The following is a 22,109-nucleotide window of genomic DNA, read 5'->3' on the forward strand; positions in this document are numbered from 1 at the left end:
AGGGACATTTTCTTTACAGTGGTTTGCTTCAGGTAACCCCCAGGAGATAAGCACAGACTCTAGCTCGTCAGCGTGCAGCTTGCTCCCACACCAGTTTCACGGGCGCTGTATAGTTTGTGATCAACCTCCACGACAAAAGTAAAGAAGTGGTGGGGAGAGGGGCATATTTCTTCTTCCCAGCTAGGATCTGCCAGTACCTTTCAGAAAAGCGCATGTATCAAGAGTGCGGGCACAGTGTATTTTTGGGTGTGCTTTAATTGTCACTTCTCCATACACACCTATGGCTGTAGTCAGCAGCAAGAAGTCTTGAGCCTGCCTGAAGAGATCTAGAACTCAGCCACGAATCCAGGAGATGCCTGGCTGGGATGACTAATATTTTAATCAGATATTTGAGTTGCACAGTTGAACATCACAGAATAAAGGCTGAAAAAGCAGGAAGACTGGAAATCCATCCCCATAGTTGTGCTTTATTTACCAACAAAGGGGGAGAAAATCCTTCAGACAGCAGCAGTGCAGGTTTAAAAATTCTTAAACAAGAAGAATCAATTTCCCACAGAAAACAGTTCAATTTCCCTTACTCTGGGGCTGATCAAGAAAAATACTCAGTAACTAAAGAAAACCCGGCGAGACAAACTCCTGAGGTCAGAAGGTGAATGGGGCTTCTTTATTACCACTCCCATTCTTTTTATGGTGTGTGAAAGACAGAACATGGAATTGCAGCACATCAATGAGGTATCCTGCATCATAATGCCTAGTGTGTCAAATCCAACAGTACCGTGTTACAGGAGACCAGGCTGGCCTTCTCCCCCACCCAAATCCTGTCCTGATTTACTTCATTGGATTAAAAGATGGACAGTTCCTCCATTGGATTACAAGAACTGGTGAAAAAAATAATCCATTTTGTAACCTTTACTTTTGTACAAAGGTTCAAGTGCGGGTGATGCTGTCAGAAAGTCAATTCCTGAACATGAGGTTACAAGACGGAATACAAATAAAATAAGGCTAGTGCTTTTTAAGCAGATTACACGCTGCTCTAGCCCTAGACCTTAGAATGAGCTGACTGACTTCACAATGAAACACTGGCCATGTAGGAACCACGTGGACCTCTCTCCCCATCCCACCCCAGGCCAAATTTTGCACTCAGATAAACCATAATAGTTGCCACAGAGTTTGGCCTTAATAATCCCTCTCCCTGATTAGGTAGATTGGCTCCAGCCATTACATTTCTCACCATCATCAAGCACACTAGAGAGAAGAGCGGATTTTAGTCATGCTACAATAGATGATTTCAAGTCATTGTGCTCCTAGCAATGCCACTAACATTATCTAAGTAATTACTCTCCATGTGCTCTCACCTACACAGACCAGTCGCTTCAATATGTACAAGATAGTCACACAGCACTGTGCAAAAAGGGCCAACAGTTACAGATTCTGAAGCCCGACTACGATCTCATCCTTGTTCTTCTGCAGGAATCTCTCACAGGCTTTGAAGGTAACATAGAAGTCCGAGGACAGTCCTGCAATGTTAGTTGTGACGTAAGCTAGGTATCCTGGAGCAGCCTGGTTGTAATAGGACACCTGAAATCCACAACACATTCATTAAGACAGCTATGGGGACATCCACAGGTGCAAACCTACATAAGTCATTTTCTAATAAGTACAGCAGCAGCATAGGTACTGACTTCCTCTTCCCATGGTTCAGCAGGGGCTCTCTCCCCAGTGGCTCTGAATAGCGGAGAGGTTTGGGGATGTACAGACCATAGAACTGCCAGTTCCTCTGATCCAGTGGCTGTGAACCCCCCTTGGGTGCAGAAGGGTAGTAGCCACTATCCCAGCCCATAACTTGGAATAGCAGCTGTGGAAAGGTTCCTCTGCGGCCTGGGGGCAATGAATACCCAGCTTCTCACTTAGTTCCCACCAATCCCTCTGGCTTTGTGTGGGCAAGGGTGAATTCCAGCCTTAGTGCTCAAAGCAAAGCCAGCACACGAGGGCTTGGAAAAGTTGGGGTTGGACACAAATACGGTGGCCCAGACTGTTCTGATAGCATGGAAAGGGGACATTTTGAAAAGGTTTTTAGAATTTGAAAAAACCTTTCAGTCCAGACTACAGTAGTTGAAATGCAGTTCAACTGTTAGGCCTCCATTACTTGAACTGTCCGTAGTATTAACATTTCCTCTTGTCAAAGTGACTTGAGTTCACACTCAGACCACACTGGTGCATCCACTCGGCAGGGGACAGCCTGGGACATGCAGCCCTTTGGCAAGGGAGGGTTATTGGGACAGGGCTGGGAGTCAGAAAATCTGGGATCCATTTTCAATTCAATGCTTCCTCTGTCCCCGTGAACAAGTCATGGAATCATGCTGTGCCTCGGTTTCCCCACCTGTAAAATGGGGGTAGCATAATTTATCCACCTGAGCAATGTGGACAAACTGTGTGCACATGAAGGTGAGGTGTTATGTGACAGTAAGAAGGAGGGTGTTGGGGGGGGGGATGGGGAGAGGTTTTTGTTTTGTTTTATTAAAAAGGGAGGGGCTTGAAAATTGAAGGACTCCAGAAATTCCCCCAAATCCCCAACCCAGCACAGACAGGGATGTGCAGCACCAGACTTGCAGGCCCTTCTGTTTGTCCCCCTCTGAACTGGGCACTGGGGAGCTGAACTAAAGCACACTAGTGCCAACCACAGGTCAGCATGCACGAGCTCTTGGTTATGGAACACAGGTAAAGGCCACAGTGATTGTCGCTGGGGGACACAGCTATCCTGAGATAGCTGAGAGAGCCGAAAGCCTCACCTTGGTTAGCTCAGCTGTCTCCTGCCAAATACAGAAGCCAGAACACATCGTCTCCCCTCGGGTGTACTCAGGGTTGGGTGGATGGGTGGGCAGCGTGACCGACCTGAACGCGACGACATATGGGTCACTGTAAGAGAAGGAAGCCCGCTTAGGAGCGGTTCACAAGTGTATTGAAAAGGTGAGAGAGGAGCAGGATTTTATGCCAACTCTCGAGTTAACCCTGCTCAGATCAATGCCAGGAAATGCAGGTGGCAGAACTGCCCCACAACTGGAAATGACCTCTGCCTAGAGATTCATGCATGGAAACACAGCACTACACGGTCACAGTCCACCTTCTGCTTCTGCATTTCTTCTTGTATTGACTTCAAAATAAGTAACATCCAAGATATCTTGGAGTGATTTTAAAAAAAAAAAAAAAAAAATGAAATCAACTGAAAACAATGAGGACAGAAGGTGGGGTGGGTGGGAGGGAAGCTGGCTGTGATCTGGTCTCTATCTACAAATCTCATCACTGTGACTTCAGTGTCCCCTGTGTTTTTATCATATTGGGTACCGAAAGCAGGTAAGGTATCCCTTCCCCAGGCACACTAAGGCAAATACATTGCAGTCAGAGCGAGAGCTCCCATTCCACTTGGTGCCAAGGGACTGGAGACTCGGATTTTCAGGAGCCTAAGGGAGTCAGGCACCCAACTCCTACTGAAATTCAGTCTCCTTGAGACTCCTCTGAAATTCCCAGCCAAAGAACTGGGCTAAAAAGAAGGCTAGGGTGAGAATAGTCAGGAACAGCATGTGACAAGTATTCATCTCCTAAACGGCATGCCTATGCTCACCCTTCTCTAGGAAGGGGTAACTGGAATGAGTTCCCCGAGTCTTTCGCCAGAAAGCATGATGTCCAGACCCTGAATCATTTTGTGGTTCTTCTCAGAACCATCTCCAATACAAATTCCTTCTGGACTCGTGGGCCCCAGAATGGGGCACAGGATTCTAGTAGCAGTCGCACCAGTGCCAAATACAGAGGTAATAAACCCTGCCTACTCCCATTTGATAGTCTCTTTTTTAATAGAGCCAAGGATCACACCAGCCCTTTTGGCCACAACATGGGGATGCATGTTCAGCTGATCGTCCCCCAGGATCCCAGTCGTTTTCACAGTCACTGCTTCCCAGGAGAGAGTCCCCCATTTCTGTAAGTAGGCTGACATTCTTTTTTCCTAGCTGTACGAGCTTACATTTAGCCATACTGAAATCCATACTTGCTTACACACAGCTTACCAAGCAATCTAGAGCGCTCTGTATCAATCTAGATCTTATCTGCAATACAAAAAGCTACATATTGAAACACACCCATATTCTATATGCAACAAGTTACTTTAGATCCCTCTTGCAGCCAATTGTGCAGTGAAAAGGAAGTTGTGTACCAGTGCCAATCACTCCTCTGTGTGATGTTTTCGGATCCACAGAGATGAGGCTATGAATTAACTATTTTCATGGTAAAGTATTTTTTCACTCACTGGCTCATTGTAAATATTTGCCATGAAAATGATCCTTTCTTCAGTAGGTCATAAGTCCAATGACGCACAGCCCTTGCAAGATGGTTGGTTTAAGTATGGGGTTCCAGCAACTGACCAATACACTGCACTTGTCTACCACGGGCACTGAAAGACAGCCCAGACACATTTGAACAGGAGAGAAAGCACCATCTGTGGGGATTTTAGAGAGCGTAAATACTAAGCTAATACTAAGCACAGACTTTGCAGCTCTAAAAGCTACCACCACGCTGACCAAACACTAGACGTTTCCAGCCCCATGGGCTAGTCCCACCACTGCTGTCCCTGTTCTGGGCACTGACTGCCAGCGAGTGAAGAACGCTGAGTGCTGCACAGGGTAAGCCCGCTAGACCCAGCATGTCACTGGAGCCCTGCGAATTTACGTACCCTTCATCACAAGGTTTTCTTCGTGACGCCAGGATGACGAAGTCCTGAGACTTCTTTTCTTGACTAACAGTCTGACTAAGCACGTGGTAGATCATGTCGTCTTCATCAACTTGCTGCACGAGCTCAGCGCTCCTGGAAAGAGGCAAAAGGACATTCCGGAAAGGATTCAGGCTGTCTTCCAAGATGATGTCATCTTCCCAGCACCAGGACACCAGACATCTTCCCTTAAAAGATGTCCTCCCTCTCTCTCAAGAGTGTTCCATCGTACGCAGGGCCCTACCAAATTCACGGCTGTGAAAAATGCATCCGACTGTGAAATCTGATCTCCCCCAAGAAAGCTGGTGTCCAGCCAGGGGCTCCTACCCTGTGCATGGTCCAGCTGCTAGTCCCAGCCAGGGATGGGGATGGCCCAAACATCCTCTTCCCCTGCAAAGACTGCTCCCAGGGCAGGTCAGACCCACCTCAGGGAACCACCCCAGCCTCTCCATGGCTCCAGCTGTTATTACGTCCACCCCTATGCAGGGAGCCAGTAGCTCCAGCTGTTGTCACCTCTCCATGCAGGCAGCTGTGGCTCCAGCTGTCAGCCCCCACCACTCAGACAAGAAGCAGACAGAAAAACCAGGCCTATGGTAACTTGACCCTCACTTCTGTGCTGCTGCTGGCAGTGGTGTTGGTTTTAGAGCTGGGCACCTGGCCAGCAGCCTTCCAGCTCTGAAGGCAGTGCCCCTGCCAGTTGTAGGGCAGGGGTAAGGGTGGCGACCCCATGACCCCCCCTACAGTAGCCTTGTGACCCTCCCACTCTGACCACCTTTTGGGTCAGGACCCCCTCAGTTACAATACTGTAATATTCTAGATGGAAATATCTGAAAACCTGAAACTGACTAATTTTAAACCTCCTTGGCTGTGAAATGGGCCATGAATTTGGTAGAGCCCTAACCATATGGTGTTACTCAGCAGTAACCCAGAGACTGCAGATAGAAGCAGTTCAAAGCCAGAGAAATAACAGCCAAACAAAAGCCAGTTAGGACAAACTTACAATCAGTCATCGGGATCAGGGAAAAAAAAAAAAAAAAAAAGCTTTCTCCACTGAATCAGAGCCACCTTCCCAGATATATCAGCTTTCCCAGGGACTACAGGCCAGATTTTTAAACACATCTAAGCACCTAAAGATGCAGGTCATGAAAATCCCCCTGGGCGCCTACCTGCCACTTTGGAAATCTGACTCTATTTGACTACCTGAGGTACAGCATTTTCTTAACAAAATTAATTGCTCCAAACAATTCTCTTTTAGTCACATCCCGAAATCCTTACTTAGGCTACATATCTGTTGCCTTCTGTGGAAGTTCATACTTGGCTCTCCCTTGGCAAGAGGCTGAGCCAAACCCCACTACTGTCAACAAGCTTTGGATCAGGCCCCGAGTTCTTCAGCTTCTGACCCCAAACGTTTCAATTGTATTGTCAAGTAGGATGCAAATCCTTTTCACGTATCGTGACATGACACCTCCTGTACCTTCTCGGTCTGGTTTTGTTTATCTTTGAAGGATGGGATTGGCCTGAAATTAGAGGTTGTTTCTGAGCCTTTCACTGGGATGTTTTGGTTTTGGTGGAGGACACGAGGTTCGTGGCTGGGATCAGAGCCACAAAGATCACCGGCTCACTGTGTGACCTGGGAAAGTCATTTCACCTCCTTGTAGCTCATTCAACCCAGCAGTAAAACGGACTAAAAGTCCAGAACGCTCCCACTGATACGCACACGCACCCTGCCCTCTTGGAGCTGACAGTCCCTGGGAAAATAAGTTACAGCTCCTTAAACTTCACAGGCTGCTCCTGGGAGCAGAGAAGTCCTGGATTCAGTGCAAATGAACAATAGGACAGATCACCCACCCGAGGCTGTAGTACTGGAAGAATGAGGAGCCCTTAAAGAGGTGCCCTCTGTGACGGATGCTCCAAAGACTATGGTATCCATTTTATAAGTGTTTTATGTATCTGAATGGGCTAGGGATTGTATTTCTGGCTCCATGGGGCAGTTACAGCGTTTTCTGCAGAAACTACAACCACTGGGGGAGAATTCATGCAAATTCCCATACAGCTAAGTCTGGAGAAGCCTCATCCCCTGGGGGAAATTGCATAGAGACTAGTTTAATGGGGTACATGAGGCCTGGCAAACAAAGAATTGAAAACTGTATAAAGTGACCACTTTGACGTAGGGAGAGGGCCCCCCCACCCACACTTTTTCCAAGACCTGCAGGACATGAGACAGTGACCCAGACACACAAGACCTGCCAAGGACCTGAATGACTCTGAAGCCTGCCAGGGTCTCTGTGCTGAAGATGGGTGACTGTTTGCTAAGCAAAGACTTGCACGTAAACGGTTCATTGTTTTTAAAAACATTTTCTCTGTAATGCTTTTCTTCTGAATAACTAGTATTTGATTTATGGAGGCTGACTGGTCGCTGGTTAACCCTGCCATTGCCTTAGAGAGAACAGGGCTTGACCTAAAGTTAGATCTGCTGAGGTGATCACCGTGAATTGCAGTCTACAATCCCCAGCCTGGAGAGAATGGACAGTGGGATCCTGCCCCAAGGAGAGCTGAAATCTCAAGAAGGCCACAAAGGGATCAGAGGTGCAGTTACTTTAGGAACTGTGACACCCTCCTGCAAAGGATATTTTAAACTAGACAGGCGTATGATCCTGGCATAAGATTCCCCCTCTCAGTAAAACCAATTCTAATGACCATCCAAGGCAACGGGAGAGCTAAGAACATATGCTGGTCACAGTGTATAGTCACAATACAGCCACTTCATGGAGTTGGGAAGAGGAGTACAGCACACTTTACAGGAAGTTCGACCCCTTTATAGAGGACAGCAACATAAAATGTTAAAGCTACGGGCCAGCTCACTGCTGTGCTTACACACCTCTGCCAGCTCGGAGTCTCAACTGCAGTCCTAGGCTAACAAGACTAGAGGTGTCACCAGCATGCGGGCAGAACACTTGACTAACTTGTGCCCGGGGCTGGTCTCCAGAAGATAAAAGCCTTGCTACTGTCACCAACAGCTAAAGGAGAGTCTTCCTCCGCTCAAGTGGCAGAAACTTGTGCTTTAGGAGATAAAGGTCCTAGATTCTATTCCACCGTACAACCCGTGAGCAGTGTGGCAGCCAGCTCCACCGTCGGTACATATGCAACCATGGACTCCCTATACTGAACGCTACTGGTTTTGGAGTAGGGTGGATGATGGAGGGGAAAAAGCACTTTACATGGCTTGAATGAAGAACCGTTTTGGAATGGGAAGTTGCTTTGAGGCAGGAAAGCCAAAGGAAAGAAATTGGGGGCCTTTCTCCCCCCATCCCCAGTAAAACAGGGACCATCACTCCTAACATGTTAGCTGCCCTCCAAGTACTCACGCATAATATCTATCCCATTCGTGCCTCTTTCTTAAGTCTGACAGAAGGAAGAAGGCCTGCGTTGCATCAATGCAGAGGGACATCTCTATTCGGAAGGAGAGGTACTGGTCTTCCTCCAGCGTGTACATCCTGACCTTTGAGAGGGAGACAGACAGAACAGGTGAGAGGCACAGCCTGCTGTCTTCATTAAAATGACATTTGATTTTCCCCAAAAAGATTCCTTCATATTTTTACTTTATTATAATATAACCAAACAGCTTTGATCTCTCTCTCTCCCCATTACATTAACATGAAGAATCACATATCCCTGGTGGTACACGAGGCCTGTGTTTTATGAGCTGGTTCTGGTGACTCCATTAAGCCCCAGGAGTAAAGCACAAAAAACAGTTGTCCAAGAGAAGTTTACAGGCTAGCTAGCCTGGGTGTTGAATGGAAAGGGGTGAAATTGAGGACAGCTCTGGTTGGTGGGTTCCGTGGGATTTTACTAAAGCACACGTTCTATAGCAGATCATACGGCATCACTGGAAGCCATGTATTTTACATGTACATAAGTGTGCGTATGCAGTGTACATTTGGACGTATATGGAACGTTGATAGTATAGACACGCATTCATTGAATACATGCGGTACAACCCCATTTATTCAAAGTGTTGTGGGGACATCAAACACTTTTGGATACACTAGGATTCAAGTAACTGGGGGTGGGGAATGACAAACATTTCCTCTGATCTTAACATGAGTTGTTTCCACTCACTGTAGGCAGTCCAAGAGACTAAGAAGGCAGTGTTTACTTGGGAGTGTGGCAGGGTTAAGTACCTTGTCTATTTCTGTGGCGAGTACCCAATTGGTTTTCGCTACAAGCGTCTTCAGTGCAGAAACATTGTTGTAGCTCAGATAAACCTACATAAAAACATCATAAGAAAACACAGTAGAAATCACTTTGACCTTCAGTTATGTTTTCCTATATCTAAATTCATTGGATACTATAGCAAAGCTTGCAGCTGCTCGGATACTGAATTAATCAGAGTAAATCAGGGGTTAAGAAGGAATTTATTATTCCAGTTAAGATCCCTATAACACATGCTGTTTTAGGTAAGGTTTCATCCTTCTTGTTTCCATAGAACATATTTATTCATGTATAAACTTCTAGCTGCTACTTAGTACCTGCTGCTGGGCCTTCCTACAGCACATGGGGATTAGATGCCAAGGGAGGATATGGCCAATACCTACAGAGACAGTTATTATACCTTGTTACTTTGGTCCCAGGGCACTGACAATGGCACTTTTGTCTGTTCACAGGAAATGATGTATTTTCTAGGGAAAGCAAAGAGAATTGCTTTAGTTATAGCAGTACTGATCTTCAGTATGTGGCAGGGAAAAGGACATCTCAAACCCATGCTGGTGAAAGAGAGAGAAAGTGAAGTTAGCAGCAGTGTTTTTGACTTCAACAGCTTCTCCAGCAATGATCTACAAAAGGAGTGGAGGAAAAACACAGTCATCTTATGAATATCTTGGGACCAGGATCCCAGTGGATTGAAACAGCCATTTCTTCTTGGCTCAACTTGAGGGAGCTCAGAGCAACAAAAGCCTCAGAAATCCTGCACATCATTTGCAGGCGGAAGGGAGAGGCACAGGGTGAAAAGAACCTTTAAGGATTACTTCTAACAAAGGCCAGCAGTGGTCTGGATGGGGCAAGACTAAGGCCTCGTCTACACTAACACTTCTGTTGGTCAGGGATGGGAGGGGCCTAAGCCACAAAGTTCAGGGCTGGATTGGAACAGGAAGGGCTCCCAGCTGGGCTTTCTGGTCAGGCAGGCAGATCTCTGCAGGTGGTCAGGGAGTGGCATAGGCAAGCTATAAATGCATGGCTTCCACCCAGGCACCCCCTCACGGCAGCCCTGCAAGTGGCCCTTGGCCTCATTTTCCCTTGATTTCTCAAATAACCCACGTACTCTGAAGGCTCTACTTAGTAATTTATTACCAACAGTCCCACTACCATGAACCAGAATCCCCTCAGCACAGTGCTAACAGTACATTCATCCTAACAGTCCAACTCCTGCATCTCTCCCCCACAGCCCAGCCCAGCCCCCAGGTACAGCTGTGGTGTTTCCCACCCCACCCCGCCCCTCTAGTTGGGGTGTTTCTCTGCCCTGTTTCCTTCCCAGCTATGGTTCCAGCTCTTGCCCAGACACATCAGCCAGCTCACACCTCCATAGTACCCCAGGCTTTGGCCCTCTCTGGCCAGCAGGCATCTCCCTGGGCTGCTCTCAGCCTTCAGCGCTCTCTGGCCTGGGGACATTTGCAGATGACCCTCTGATCGCCCTCCTCTTTCAATAGCCTGATCTAATGCCATTGCTCAACCAGGGAACTCTTACCACTCCGTCCTCCAGGGGAATCCCCTCCCTGGAGCTCTGCCTGTGAACTCGCTTTACTTTGGATTCTCCCCCATCCTGAACTCTGGGTTCTAAACTTGCCTGCTGAGCTCCCTCTCGGAGTTCTCAACTCCCCTCTCAGGCCCCTGAACTCTCATTTATAACTCCCTCAGGCACCCCACCCTCCTCCTCACACAAAGGTGGGTCACACTTGGACAGGAACAGGAGAGCTGAGCCTACTTTCATTTAATGGGCCAGCTACCTTGTTACACAAGAGGACAAGACCCCAAACTAGGAGCCAGGAGATCTGGGTTCTATTCCCAGCTCTAACTTACTGGATAACCTCTTTGGCAAGTCCCTGAGAGCCTCTCAGGGAAATGGTTTTGGGTGCCCACAATCCAGGACCTGCTTTTCAGAAGTGCTGAACACCCACCAACTACAAATCAGATCAATGGGAACCACACCTGCCCAGGCCCTAGGGTCTAAAGCAGGGTGCCCAAAACAGGTTACTTCTGAAATCTGGCCTTAGCATCTCCATTCCGGTTTCCCAGTCTGTTAAATGGGGATGGTACTTATCCACCTTTGGAAAGTGCTTTGAGAGCCACAGCGGACGTGTTACTGAAGAGTTAGTCATTCGGTTTGTAACAAAATCTGAATCATCTGTGTTGGGAGGTGCACAGCAACCCAAGCTCGGATTAGAAGAGCTTGGGTTTTATCACTGGAGCAAACACTATATTTGAACTGTGCACAAACAGCAAGTCAAATTTGCAGGATGCTGTTTATTTAGGGTCGTTTGATGGAAGCCTTTACTGTAACAGAAAGGATCAGAATTCATCCCTGGACTGGTGTAGTGAGTGAACAGCTGATGCTAGATTCAGACAGATACAGCACTTCTTAGGGTCCACGTGTTTGTTCTCATATTGACCTGGGGCTCAAGGGAAAGTTATGAAACTCCTGGAAGCAGGAGGGCAGATGCCACAAGACATTCCAGGAAGAAAATATTTTCACTGCTTAATTGCCACACTTCACTACAATCTTATTCTCAGGGACTGAGATACTGGGGTATAATTTGTCCGAGAACACCAGATCTGTAATCAGAGACATGATATAACCAAGGTGAAGAGTTGAAAAGTAACAAAATAAAGCAGCTGTCTCTTCTGCAAGGCTTCATTGCAACCACATGACCAGAGAGGACTCCAGGAATAGGGATTCACAATGGGCGGAGAAGACAGGACTCCAATTGCACATGCAGACAAAACAAGTGGAGAGATTGGGAATAAAATAATGTTCATAACAGATGTAAAACTGACCAAAGGCCAGCTTCCCACTTTCCTGCAGATCAGGGGCAGCAGTAAGAAGCCTGTTAGGGCAAGGAAAATTCAAGTCCAGAGAAGAGCCATTAAGGATCTAGAAAACAGGGCTGGCTCTAGGCCAGCAAAACAAGCAGGTGCTTGGGGTGGCACATTTCTTGGGGCGGCGTTACGGCGCCAGCCATGCTGCCCCTAGAAATGTGCCCCCGCTGCCCAAACAGCTGTTTCGCGCGGCAAGCCTGGGAAGGAGGGAGGGAGGGAGAAGCCGAACGGTGGCGCACTTGGGGGAGGTGGCGGTGGTGGAGCGGAGGTGAGCTGGGACAGGGAGCGGTTCCTCTATCCCCCCCCTCCCCTGTTACTTCCTGCGCTCCCCCGCCCACCCTTGCTCACCTCTGCTCTGCCTCCTCCCCTGAATGCGCTGCCTCTCCCTCGCCTGAGAGGGAAGGGGGAGAAGCGGAGTGACGGCACATTCAGGGGAGCAGGAGGAGCGGAGGTGAGCTAGGGCGGGGGGTTGCGGTGGGGGGAGCTGCAGGAAGCAATGGGGGGGAATGCGGCGGAGCCGAGGGCAGGACGAGCCATGAAAAAGAAGTGGGGGCAGCCAAAAATTTTTTTGCTTGGGGCGGCAAAAATCCTAGAGCCAGCCCTGCTAGAAACCATGATCTATGAGGGAAGAGTGAAAAAACTGGGTTTATTTAGTCTGGGGAAGAGAAGGCTGAGGGGGGACATGATAACAATTTTCAAGTACATAAAAGGTTGTTAAAAGGAGGAGAGAGAAAAATCGTTTTCCTTAACCTCTTAGGCTAGGCCAAGAAGCAATGGGCTTAAATTGCAGCCAGGACATTTTAGGTTGGACATAAGGAAAAGCTTCCTAACTGTCAAGGTGGTTACGCACTGGAATAAATTGCCTAGGGAGGTTGTGGAATCTCCATCATTAGAGACTTTTAAGAGCAGGTTAGACAAACACCTGGCAGGAATGGTCTAGATAATACTTAGTCCTGCCATGAGTGCAAGGGACTGGACTAGACGACCTCTCGAGGTTCCTTCCAGTCCTACAATTCTATGATTCTCCAAAACCCAGTCAATTACTGGTCTTGGATGCAACTAGGGCTATTATCAAGGTTCTGCAGATACTCCATTAAGCTGAAAATAGCAGCTTCCAGGGGGAAAAACTGACTATCCAATATGTTACTTTTTCACTGCTTGAGGGGACAGCATAAGGTGTGTGCACTCTTGTAATAAATAATAAAAAATAATAAAATTTTGCACTTTTTACCCATAGTTCTAAAAGAGTTTTACAGAGGCAAGCGAGCATCATTATGCCTGTTTTACTGAAGGGGAAACTGAGGCACAGAAATTCAATGATTTGTCCAACTCTTACAGCAGAGCCAGGAATAAGGACAGCAAGAATACAAGGAGCAATACACAAATGGAACACATGATCAAAGTGGTTTATTTATTCCATCTTACCCACTAAACTGTACTGCTTCTCTTGTCCTCTGAGAGCACCAAATATTCAAGATCTTTAATCCTGGCTCTGGACAAATGCTTGGTAGTCTTGGGCAAATCACTTAGCTCTGCCTCAGTTTCCCCAAGAATAGAGTGAGGTTAATAAATTCTTCCCTTCATGCCCCACAGGAGGGAGATAAAACTGAATGATTATAAAGCACCTCTAAGATGCGTAGCACTAGAAAAGGGCTAATCACTATGATTATTACAGATTGATCTGGTCTAGCTATGTATTTTTGTGTTCTGTATCTGTGCAGATATTATAGTGCATTAATCACCAACGTATCTGGATATTATAGTGTGTTTTGACAATAATGGATGTATAAAATAAGCATAGCCCTGTGATGCTTTGTTTTATACACAGTTTCTACTTCTGAATTCAGACAGTTTCTCCTGTGCTGTCCCTACCATCTTCTCTCTCTCCAGCTCCCCTACAGAGATCTGCGTTATGTCTGTGTCTTCCTAACATTCTATCGTTTGGCACTACACCACTTAGCCCTCAAGTACCTTTTCACAGAATCGTGGGAATGGGACCTCAAGAGGTCATCTGGTCCAGCCCCCTGTGCTGAAGCAGGACCAAGTTCATCTAGACCATCCCTGAAAAATGTTTGTCCAACTTGTTCTTAAAAACCTCCAATGAATTACAGAGATTCCACAATCTCCGTCGGATCATCATCGTCTTTATAGCAGCCCTTAACGTATTTGAAGATTGTTATCAGGTCCCTCCCCCAGACTTCTTTTCTCAAGACCAAACATGCCCACCTTTAACCTTTCCTCATACATCAGGCTTTCTATACCTTTTTTCATTTTTGTTGCTCTCCTCTGGACACACTCATATTTTTCCAAAAGTGTAGCACCCAGAACTGGTGACAGTACTCCAGCTGAGGCCTCACCAGTGCTGAGTAGAGTGGGACAATGACCTACTGTGTCCTACCTACAATACTTTGTTCATACACGGCAGACTGATGCCTCTTTAGCAACTGCATCACATTGTTGATTCATACTCAGTCTGTGATCCACTATAACCCCCAGATCCTCTTCAGCCATACTACCACCTAGCCAGCTATGCCCCATTCTGTAGTGCATTTGATTTTTCCTTCCAAAGAGAAGTACTTTGCACTTGTCTTTATTGAATTTCATCTTTTGATTTCAGACCAATTCTCTAATTTGTCAACGTCGTTTTGCATTCTAATCCTGTTCTCCAAAGTACTTGTAACCCTCTCCCAGCTTGGTTCCACAATAATCACACTTTCCACTCCATTATCCAACTCATTAATGAAAATATTGACTTGTACCAGACACAGGACAGACATCTAGAGGACCCCTCACGAATACCTCCAGTTTGACAGCAACCTGCTGACAATTACTGTTTGAGTACAATCATTCAGCCAGTTGTACACCCCTCTCATAGCCATTTCACCCGGAATGCATTTCCCTGGTTTGTTTATGAAAATGTCATGCGGGACTGACATTTTCCTTACTTAAAAATTCTCTCTCTCTCTCCAGGTAGATCATGTCTACTGCTTCCCCCCATTCACCTGGCCAATAACCCTGTCAAAGGAGGAAATCAGGTTGGTTTTTGCATAATCTGTTACTTGGGCTTGACAAATGCATGGTGTCTATTTCTTATAACCCTATTATCTCTAGGTGCTTACAAACTGATTGTTTAATAATTTGTTGCATATCTTTCCAGGTATCGAAGTTAGGCTGACTGGTCTATAATTCCCTGGGTCCTTTGTGTTCCCCTTTTTAAAGATAAGTACTATGTTCATCCTTCTCCAGTCCTCTGGGACCTCATATCCTCCATGAGTTCTTGAAAACAATTGCTAATGGGTCTGAGATTGTATCAGCTTGTTACTTAAATATCCTAGGGTACATTTCATCAGCCCTGCCAACTTGAATGCATCTAATTTATCTACATATTCTTTAACTTGTTTTCTCTCTATTTTAGCTAGTTCCTTTCTCTTTGTTGCTAAGATTGCGTTAAGTATCTGGTCACAATTTACCTTCATAGTGAAGACAAAATGGACATTAAACACTTCATCCTTCTTGATGTCCATTATTAGCTCTTCCTCCCTGTTAAGTAGCAGCCTACAGTTTCCTTCATCTTTCTCTTCTTCCTAATGGATTTATAAGCCCATTTCTTATTGCCTTTTGTCCCTTGCTAGCTGAAACTCATTTTGTGCCTCAGACTTTCCGATTTTGTCCCTCCATGCTTGTATGATTCTGGCGTACTCATCCTTAGCAACTTGTCCACGTCTGCCCTTTTTGATAGATTCCTTTCTGATTTTCAGATCCTTAAAGAGTTCCTGATGGAGCCATACTGACCTCTTACTATTCTTTCTATCTTTCCTTCACATTGGGATAGTTGGGTTGCACCTTACTACTGTCTCTGAGCAACTGCCATCTCTCCTGCACTCCTTGGAGTGTCTTTCTGCTTCACGCTGAACTCAGCGCCGAATACTTTGGGCTAGGAAGGCAACTGGGAGTCCGGCCTGAAGTCTAATCCTGTTTCCAACACTGACATGCTGGGGTGCTTTGAGGAAACCACTTGAACTCTGGTCTCAGGTTTCCCCAACTGAACTCCCGGAGTGCTGGAAGGTTAAGTTCCTCCAGGCTTTGAGAAATCCTCACATGGAAGGTGCTATGTAAGTGCCAAATATTATCACAGCCAAAGCGTACAACCTCTCCCCCACACATAGGTGCTGACTTCCTGCGTTCCTGGGGGGTGCTCCACCCCAGGCCCTGACCTCACTCCACCCCTTCCCCCAAGGCCCCCGCCCCGTCCCTTCCCAGCACCGCTCCTCCCCCGCCCCGCACCTTCCGTATGCTGCTACACGGCGGGTGGGAGGAAGGGAGAGGAGCTGATCAGTGGGGCCTGATGGCGGGTGGGAGGTGCTGGGGGGAGGGGAATTAGCTGGTCCACAGGGCTGCCAGTGGGTGCTGAGCACCCACTATTTTTTTCCCCATGGGTGCTCCAGCCCCGGAGCACCCATGAGTTGGTGCCTAGGCTCCCCCCACCACCCACCCACCAACCCACCCCTCTACCTTCCATGGTACAGAAAGCCAGGGGTTACCTTCAATTATCCCAGCCTTTACCGAGTTACCCGCATGTGATCATTCAGAGCAGAACACGGACTGGAATAAAAACACTGTTCTATTTAAAACACCACATTCCCCCGTTATTTTTCCCTGCTTAGTTTGAGGCGGATCCGTTTCACTCACCTGTCCAATCGGATTTTTTTTCTAGCACTGGCTTCTCGGTACCGTCTCTCGCCATCCTGTGGAATGGAAACACGTTCCTTAGGTTAAAGTTTTGGAAAAATAATTAAAATTAAACGTGTCGACCGGAAAAAGAGATTTTTCAGCATTAAGGAAGCGTATGCGTGAACCAATCCCGCAGCCTCTGCTGGTCTTGGTAACGGCCATAGCTGGGGAAATGCATGGAATGTAAATGGAAACACAACACTGATCTTGTCCACGCTCTGGCTACCAGGTTTGTTCTTGGTTAGCTCTAACCAGGGCTATTGTTTGCACACACTATGGTTAACACATGGCAGGCAACCCTAGCTGTTACCAGTGTCTTGCCCCCACCAGCAGCTTAGGCTAGGACTGTCTTCCGGGCAGCAGGTCCCCAGCACTGGGTTTGTTGTTGTTTTTGCAGTATAGACAGAACCTCCCAACTGTGCCTATGCAACCAGGCTTGCTGATTCTCCCACCGAGCAGTCCTCTCAGCAAGCCATCTCACATGCTTGAGGTAAGTGGGAAAGCGGGATACCGGGAGGAAGCACAGGCAGGAATGTCTGTGAGGGGAGGGCTCCTGCCTCATACTGAGAATGAGGGGCGATCAACAGGTTATCTCAAGTGCTTATATACAAATGCACAAAGCCTTGGAAACAAGCAGGGAGAACTGGAGGTCCTGGTGATGTCAAGGAACTATGACGTGATCGGAATAACAGAGACTTGGTGGGATAACTCACATGACTGGAGTACTGTCATGGATGGTTATAAACTGTTCAGGAAGGACAGGCAGGGCAGAAAAGGTGGGGGAGTAGCACTGTATGTAAGGGAGCAGTATGACTGCTCAGAGCTCCGGTACGAAACTGCAGAAAAACCTGAGTGTCTCTGGATTAAGTTTAGAAGTGTGTGCAACAAGAGTGATGTAGTGGTGGGAGTCTGCTATAGACCACCGGACCAGGGGGATGAGGTGGATGAGGCTTTCTTCCGGCAGCTCATGGAAGCTACTAGATCGCATGCCCCGATTCTCATGGGTGACTTTAATTTTCCTGATATCTGCTGGGAGAGCAATACAGCGGTGCATAGACAATCCAGGAAGTTTTTGGAAAGCGTAGGGGACAATTTCCTGGCGCAAGTGCTAGAGGAGCCAACTAGGGGGGGCGCTTTTCTTGACCTGCTGCTCACAAACCGGGTAGAATTAGTGGGGGAAGCAAAAGTGGATGGGAATCTGGGAGGCAGTGACCATGAGTTGGTTGAGTTCAGGATCCTGACGCAGGGAAGAAAGGTAAGCAGCAGGATACGGACCCTGGACTTCAGGAAAGCAGACTTCGACTCCCTCAGGGAACGGATGGCCAGGATCCCCTGGGGGACTAACTTGAAGGGGAAAGGAGTCCAGGAGAGCTGGCTGTATTTCAAGGAATCCCTGTTGAGGTTACAGGGATAAACCATCCCGATGAGTCGAAAGAATAGTAAATATGGCAGGCGACCAGCTTGGCTTAATGGTGAAATCCTAGCGGATCTTAAACATAAAAAAGAAGCTTACAAGAAGTGGAAGGTTGGACATATGACCAGGGAAGAGTATAAAAATATTGCTCGGGCATGTAGGAATGTTATCAGGAGGGCCAAATCGCACCTGGAGCTGCAGCTAGCCAGAGATGTCAAGAGTAACAAGAAGGGTTTCTTCAGGTATGTTGGCAACAAGAAGAAAGCCAAGGAATGTGTGGGCCCCTTACTGAATGAGGGAGGCAACCTAGTGACAGAGGATGTGGAAAAAGCTAATGTACTCAATGCTTTTTTTGCCTCTGTTTTCACTAACAAGGTCAGCTCCCAGACTGCTGCGCTGGGCATCACAAAATGCGGAAGAGATGGCCAGCCCTCTGTGGAGATAGAGGCGGTTAGGGACTATTTAGAAAAGCTGGACGTGCACAAGTCCATGGGGCCGGACGAGTTGCAGCCGAGAGTGCTGAAGGAATTGGCGGCTGTGATTGCAGAGCCACTGGCCATTATCTTTGAAAACTCGTGGCGAACCGGGGAAGTCCCGGATGACTGGAAAAAGGCTAATGTAGTGCCAATCTTTAAAAAAGGGAAGAAGGAAGATCCTGGGAACTACAGGCCAGTCAGCCTCACCTCAGTCCCTGGAAAAATCATGGAGCAGGTCCTCAAAGAATCAATCCTGAAGCACTTGCATGAGAGGAAAGTGATCAGGAACAGCCAGCATGGATTCACCAAGGGAAGGTCATGCCTGACTAATCTAATCGCCTTTTATGATGAGATTACTGGTTCTGTGGATGAAGGGAAAGCAGTGGTGTATTGTTTCTTGACTTTAGCAAAGCTTTTGACACGGTCTCCCACAGTATTCTTGTCAGCAAGTTAAGGAAGTATGGGCTGGATGAATGCACTATAAGGTGGGTAGAAAGCTGGCTAGATTGTCGGGCTCAACGGGTAGTAATCAATGGCTCCATGTCTAGTTGGCAGCCGGTATCAAGTGGAGTGTCCCAAGGGTTGGTCCTGGGGCCGGTTTTATTCAATATCTTCCTAAATGATCTGGAGGATGGTGTGGATTGCACTCTCAGCAAATTTGCGGATGATACTAAACTGGGAGGAGTGGTAGATACGCTGGAGGGGAGGGATAGGATACAGAAGGACCTAGACCAATTGGAAGATTGGGCCAAAAGGAATCTGATGAGGTTCAATAAGGATAAGTGCAGGGTCCTGCACTTAGGACGGAAGAACCCAATGCACAGCTACAAACTAGGGACCGAATGGCTAGGCAGCAGTTCTGCGGAAAAGGACCTAGGGGTGACAGTGGACGAGAAGCTGGATATGAGTCAGCAGTGTGCCCTTGTTGCCAAGAAGGCCAATGGCATTTTGGGATGTATAAGTAGGGGCATAGCAAGCAGATCGAGGGACGTGATCGTTCCCCTCTATTCGACACTGGTGAGGCCTCATCTGGAGTACTGTGTCCAGTTTTGGGCCCCACACTTCAAGAAGGATGTGGATAAATTGGAGAGAGTCCAGCGAAGGGCAACAAAAATGATCAGGGGACTGGAACACATGAGTTATGAGGAGAGGCTGAGGGAGCTGGGATTGTTTAGCCTGCAGAAGAGAAGAATGAGGGAGGATTTGATAGCTGCTTTCAACTACCTGAAAGGGGGTTCCAAAGAGGATGGCTCTAGACTGTTCTCAATGGTAGCAGATGCCAGAACGAGGAGTAATGGTCTCAAGTTGCAGTGGGGGAGGTTTAGATTGGATATTAGGAAAAACTTTTTCACTAAGAGGGTGGTGAAACACTGGAATGCGTTACCTAGGGAGGTGGTAGAATCTCCTTCCTTAGAGGTTTTTAAGGTCAGGCTTGACAAAGCCCTGGCTGGGATGATTTAACTGGGAATTGGTCCTGCTTTGAGCAGGGGGTTGGACTAGATGACCTTCTGGGGTCCCTTCCAACCCTGATATTCTATGATTCTATGCTGCTGATGCTACTCTGTGTAGGTGCCTGGCCTGTGGGGAGTCTACCCTCTGAGGAATCAGAACAGGGGAGTTGATCAGGTTTTTCCCAGAATGCACAGATGCAACAGAGCTATGCAATGTGGTAGAAGTGGATACCTAACACAGCCAGCGCATCTGTGCTGTGTGGGAGAACGGGGGTGGGGGGCGGCGGCGGGGAGAACCTGCTGTGCAGACATCTCAGTTGTGTTTGTTGTAGCCAGGACACACGTGCATCCCAAACTGGTTACAAAAAACGTGGTTGTACTTGTTATGTAGACAGGGCCACTGGCTGAAGGCAAGTTAGCATTGTACAGCTATTTGACTTAGTGTGGAGGATACTGGTTAAATGCTTGTGTTGCATTACTTCCAGGCTCCCCTGCCACACTCTGCTGGGCAATGCTGCTGCTTGCCAGTTACTATGCTGGCTGTGAATTTCCTCCGATTTTCCAAAGGTGCTGATATAGCACCAATGGACTTACAGCAAATATTTCAGTTTTACTGCCATTGGCATTAACATTCAAGTCACTCTACTTATTTCACAAGAACTTTTTAAACACACGAGTCCGTCTCCTTCAGATTCCATGATTTGTTTAAATCCACCATGGTTACTGAGAAATTCATTACAGTTGACTCAGCATTGCGCAGTATCTGAGATCTGCTGCTCCAGAGCCAGCCAACCACGATAGCAAGCTGCAATTGTTTCTCAGTGAATTAGATAAATGCAATACAATTAAAGGCTGCCAGGCTTGGGGCAAAACAAGAGTCAGCTACATCCTACTTCCCCAGATTCTTACATCACTGCACAGGACCACCGATGTGGGCAAGAAGAAAAGGAGTACTTGTGGCACCTTAGAGACTAACCAATTTATTTGAGCATGAGCTTTCGTGAGCTACAGCTCACTTCATCGGATGCATGCCGTGGAAACTGCAGCAGACTTTATTTATACACAGAGAATATGAAAAAATACCTCCTCCCACCCCACTGTCCTGCTGGTAATAGCTTATCTAAAGTGATCATCAGGTGGGCCATTTCCAGCACAAACTAGGCCCCGATTATGGTTTCCATTCTTACCCCAGCTTCTGGTTTCACCATCGGAAGGGTACTGGGCTGACCCTCTTGATCTAAGACAACAAATGTCATAAAGGCACTGTTGATATGTCTTCGACTAACTTCCATTTCCTGTCGATAGGCCTCGACACAAACGCCAACCTCCATGCTGGAAAGAAAAAATGGAAGCAGATCATCTCTAGTGCCTGGGGCATAAAGCAACGCTACTACCTACCGAAAGGAATCCAGTGTGTCATACATTTCATTGCTTATTTACCAATAAATAAGCAGAGAAGCCTAAGAGTGGACCGACTAGATCAGTCCAGCTCAATCTGGAGGACACGAAAAAGGCCATGACTCAAGCAGAGTGTGTGCAGCTTTTCAAATTTTGATGCAAGTTTTCAACAACATTTGAAATGTCAACGAAAAAGGGAAATCTTTGCAATGAAATCTGAAATTTTCCCCTCCAGTTTTTTGACTAAACCTGGTCACTGGAACTGGACAAACCACTCTATTACGTCAAGTAAATTTTACCCACAGACACACAGCTCCCATGGATTTTAATGGATGTTGCATGTATTTTGTCTGAGAGCAGATTTAGGGTCCAAAAGTCTATTTTGAAAATTCAGTGCTTCTCATATGAGATTTAAGGAGGTTGATTTTGAAAACCCACAGTAACACCGATTTTTTCCTGCCTGATGTTTAAACCTGGCCTGATCTATGTAGGAAGGAAGTAAATAAAGACACACAGTGATTGGCTGCAACAGACTAGATGATTTAACAGGTCTTTTTTATCTTTTATTTCTATTAATTTATTGATTGTGAATTTATTTTTATTTGAACCCATTTCAAGCTATTTGAGCCAATTCAGATTTATTCGCAGAACGATCTACAACCCGAATTTCTAAATCAACCTGATTTTACAGTCAGTAATGTATTCTGCAATTCAAGGGGAAAACACTGCTCTGCCTATCTGTTAACATCCCTTTATGTAGAACCAGATATTGAAATAGTTTTACAACAGATATT

The 22,109-nt window shown here is 46.9% G+C and overlaps 1 protein-coding gene across 4 annotated transcripts in view; it reads right to left on the reverse strand.

The window, feature by feature from the left end:
- Positions 1-447: 447 nt before the first annotated feature.
- Positions 448-22,109, reverse strand: part of ACOT11 (acyl-CoA thioesterase 11) — an 87,269-nt gene continuing 65,607 nt past the window's right edge. For all 4 annotated transcript variants that reach the window (XM_084637593.1, XM_084637592.1, XM_084637590.1 and 1 more), the window contains 8 exons: positions 21,105-21,249; positions 16,535-16,590; positions 9,369-9,435; positions 8,938-9,021; positions 8,122-8,255; positions 4,721-4,852; positions 2,790-2,916; positions 448-1,578 (listed from right to left, as the gene is read on the reverse strand). In XM_084637593.1, coding sequence (XP_084493719.1) covers positions 1,423-1,578; positions 2,790-2,916; positions 4,721-4,852; positions 8,122-8,255; positions 8,938-9,021; positions 9,369-9,435; positions 16,535-16,590; positions 21,105-21,249 — 901 coding nt within the window. In that variant the 3' untranslated portion in view covers positions 448-1,422. The remainder of the gene's footprint in view (positions 1,579-2,789; positions 2,917-4,720; positions 4,853-8,121; positions 8,256-8,937; positions 9,022-9,368; positions 9,436-16,534; positions 16,591-21,104; positions 21,250-22,109) is intronic.

This window comes from Lepidochelys olivacea (genome assembly GCF_965140295.1).
Source record: "Lepidochelys olivacea isolate rLepOli2 genome assembly, chromosome: 8".
Classification (NCBI taxonomy): Eukaryota; Metazoa; Chordata; order Testudines; family Cheloniidae; genus Lepidochelys; species Lepidochelys olivacea.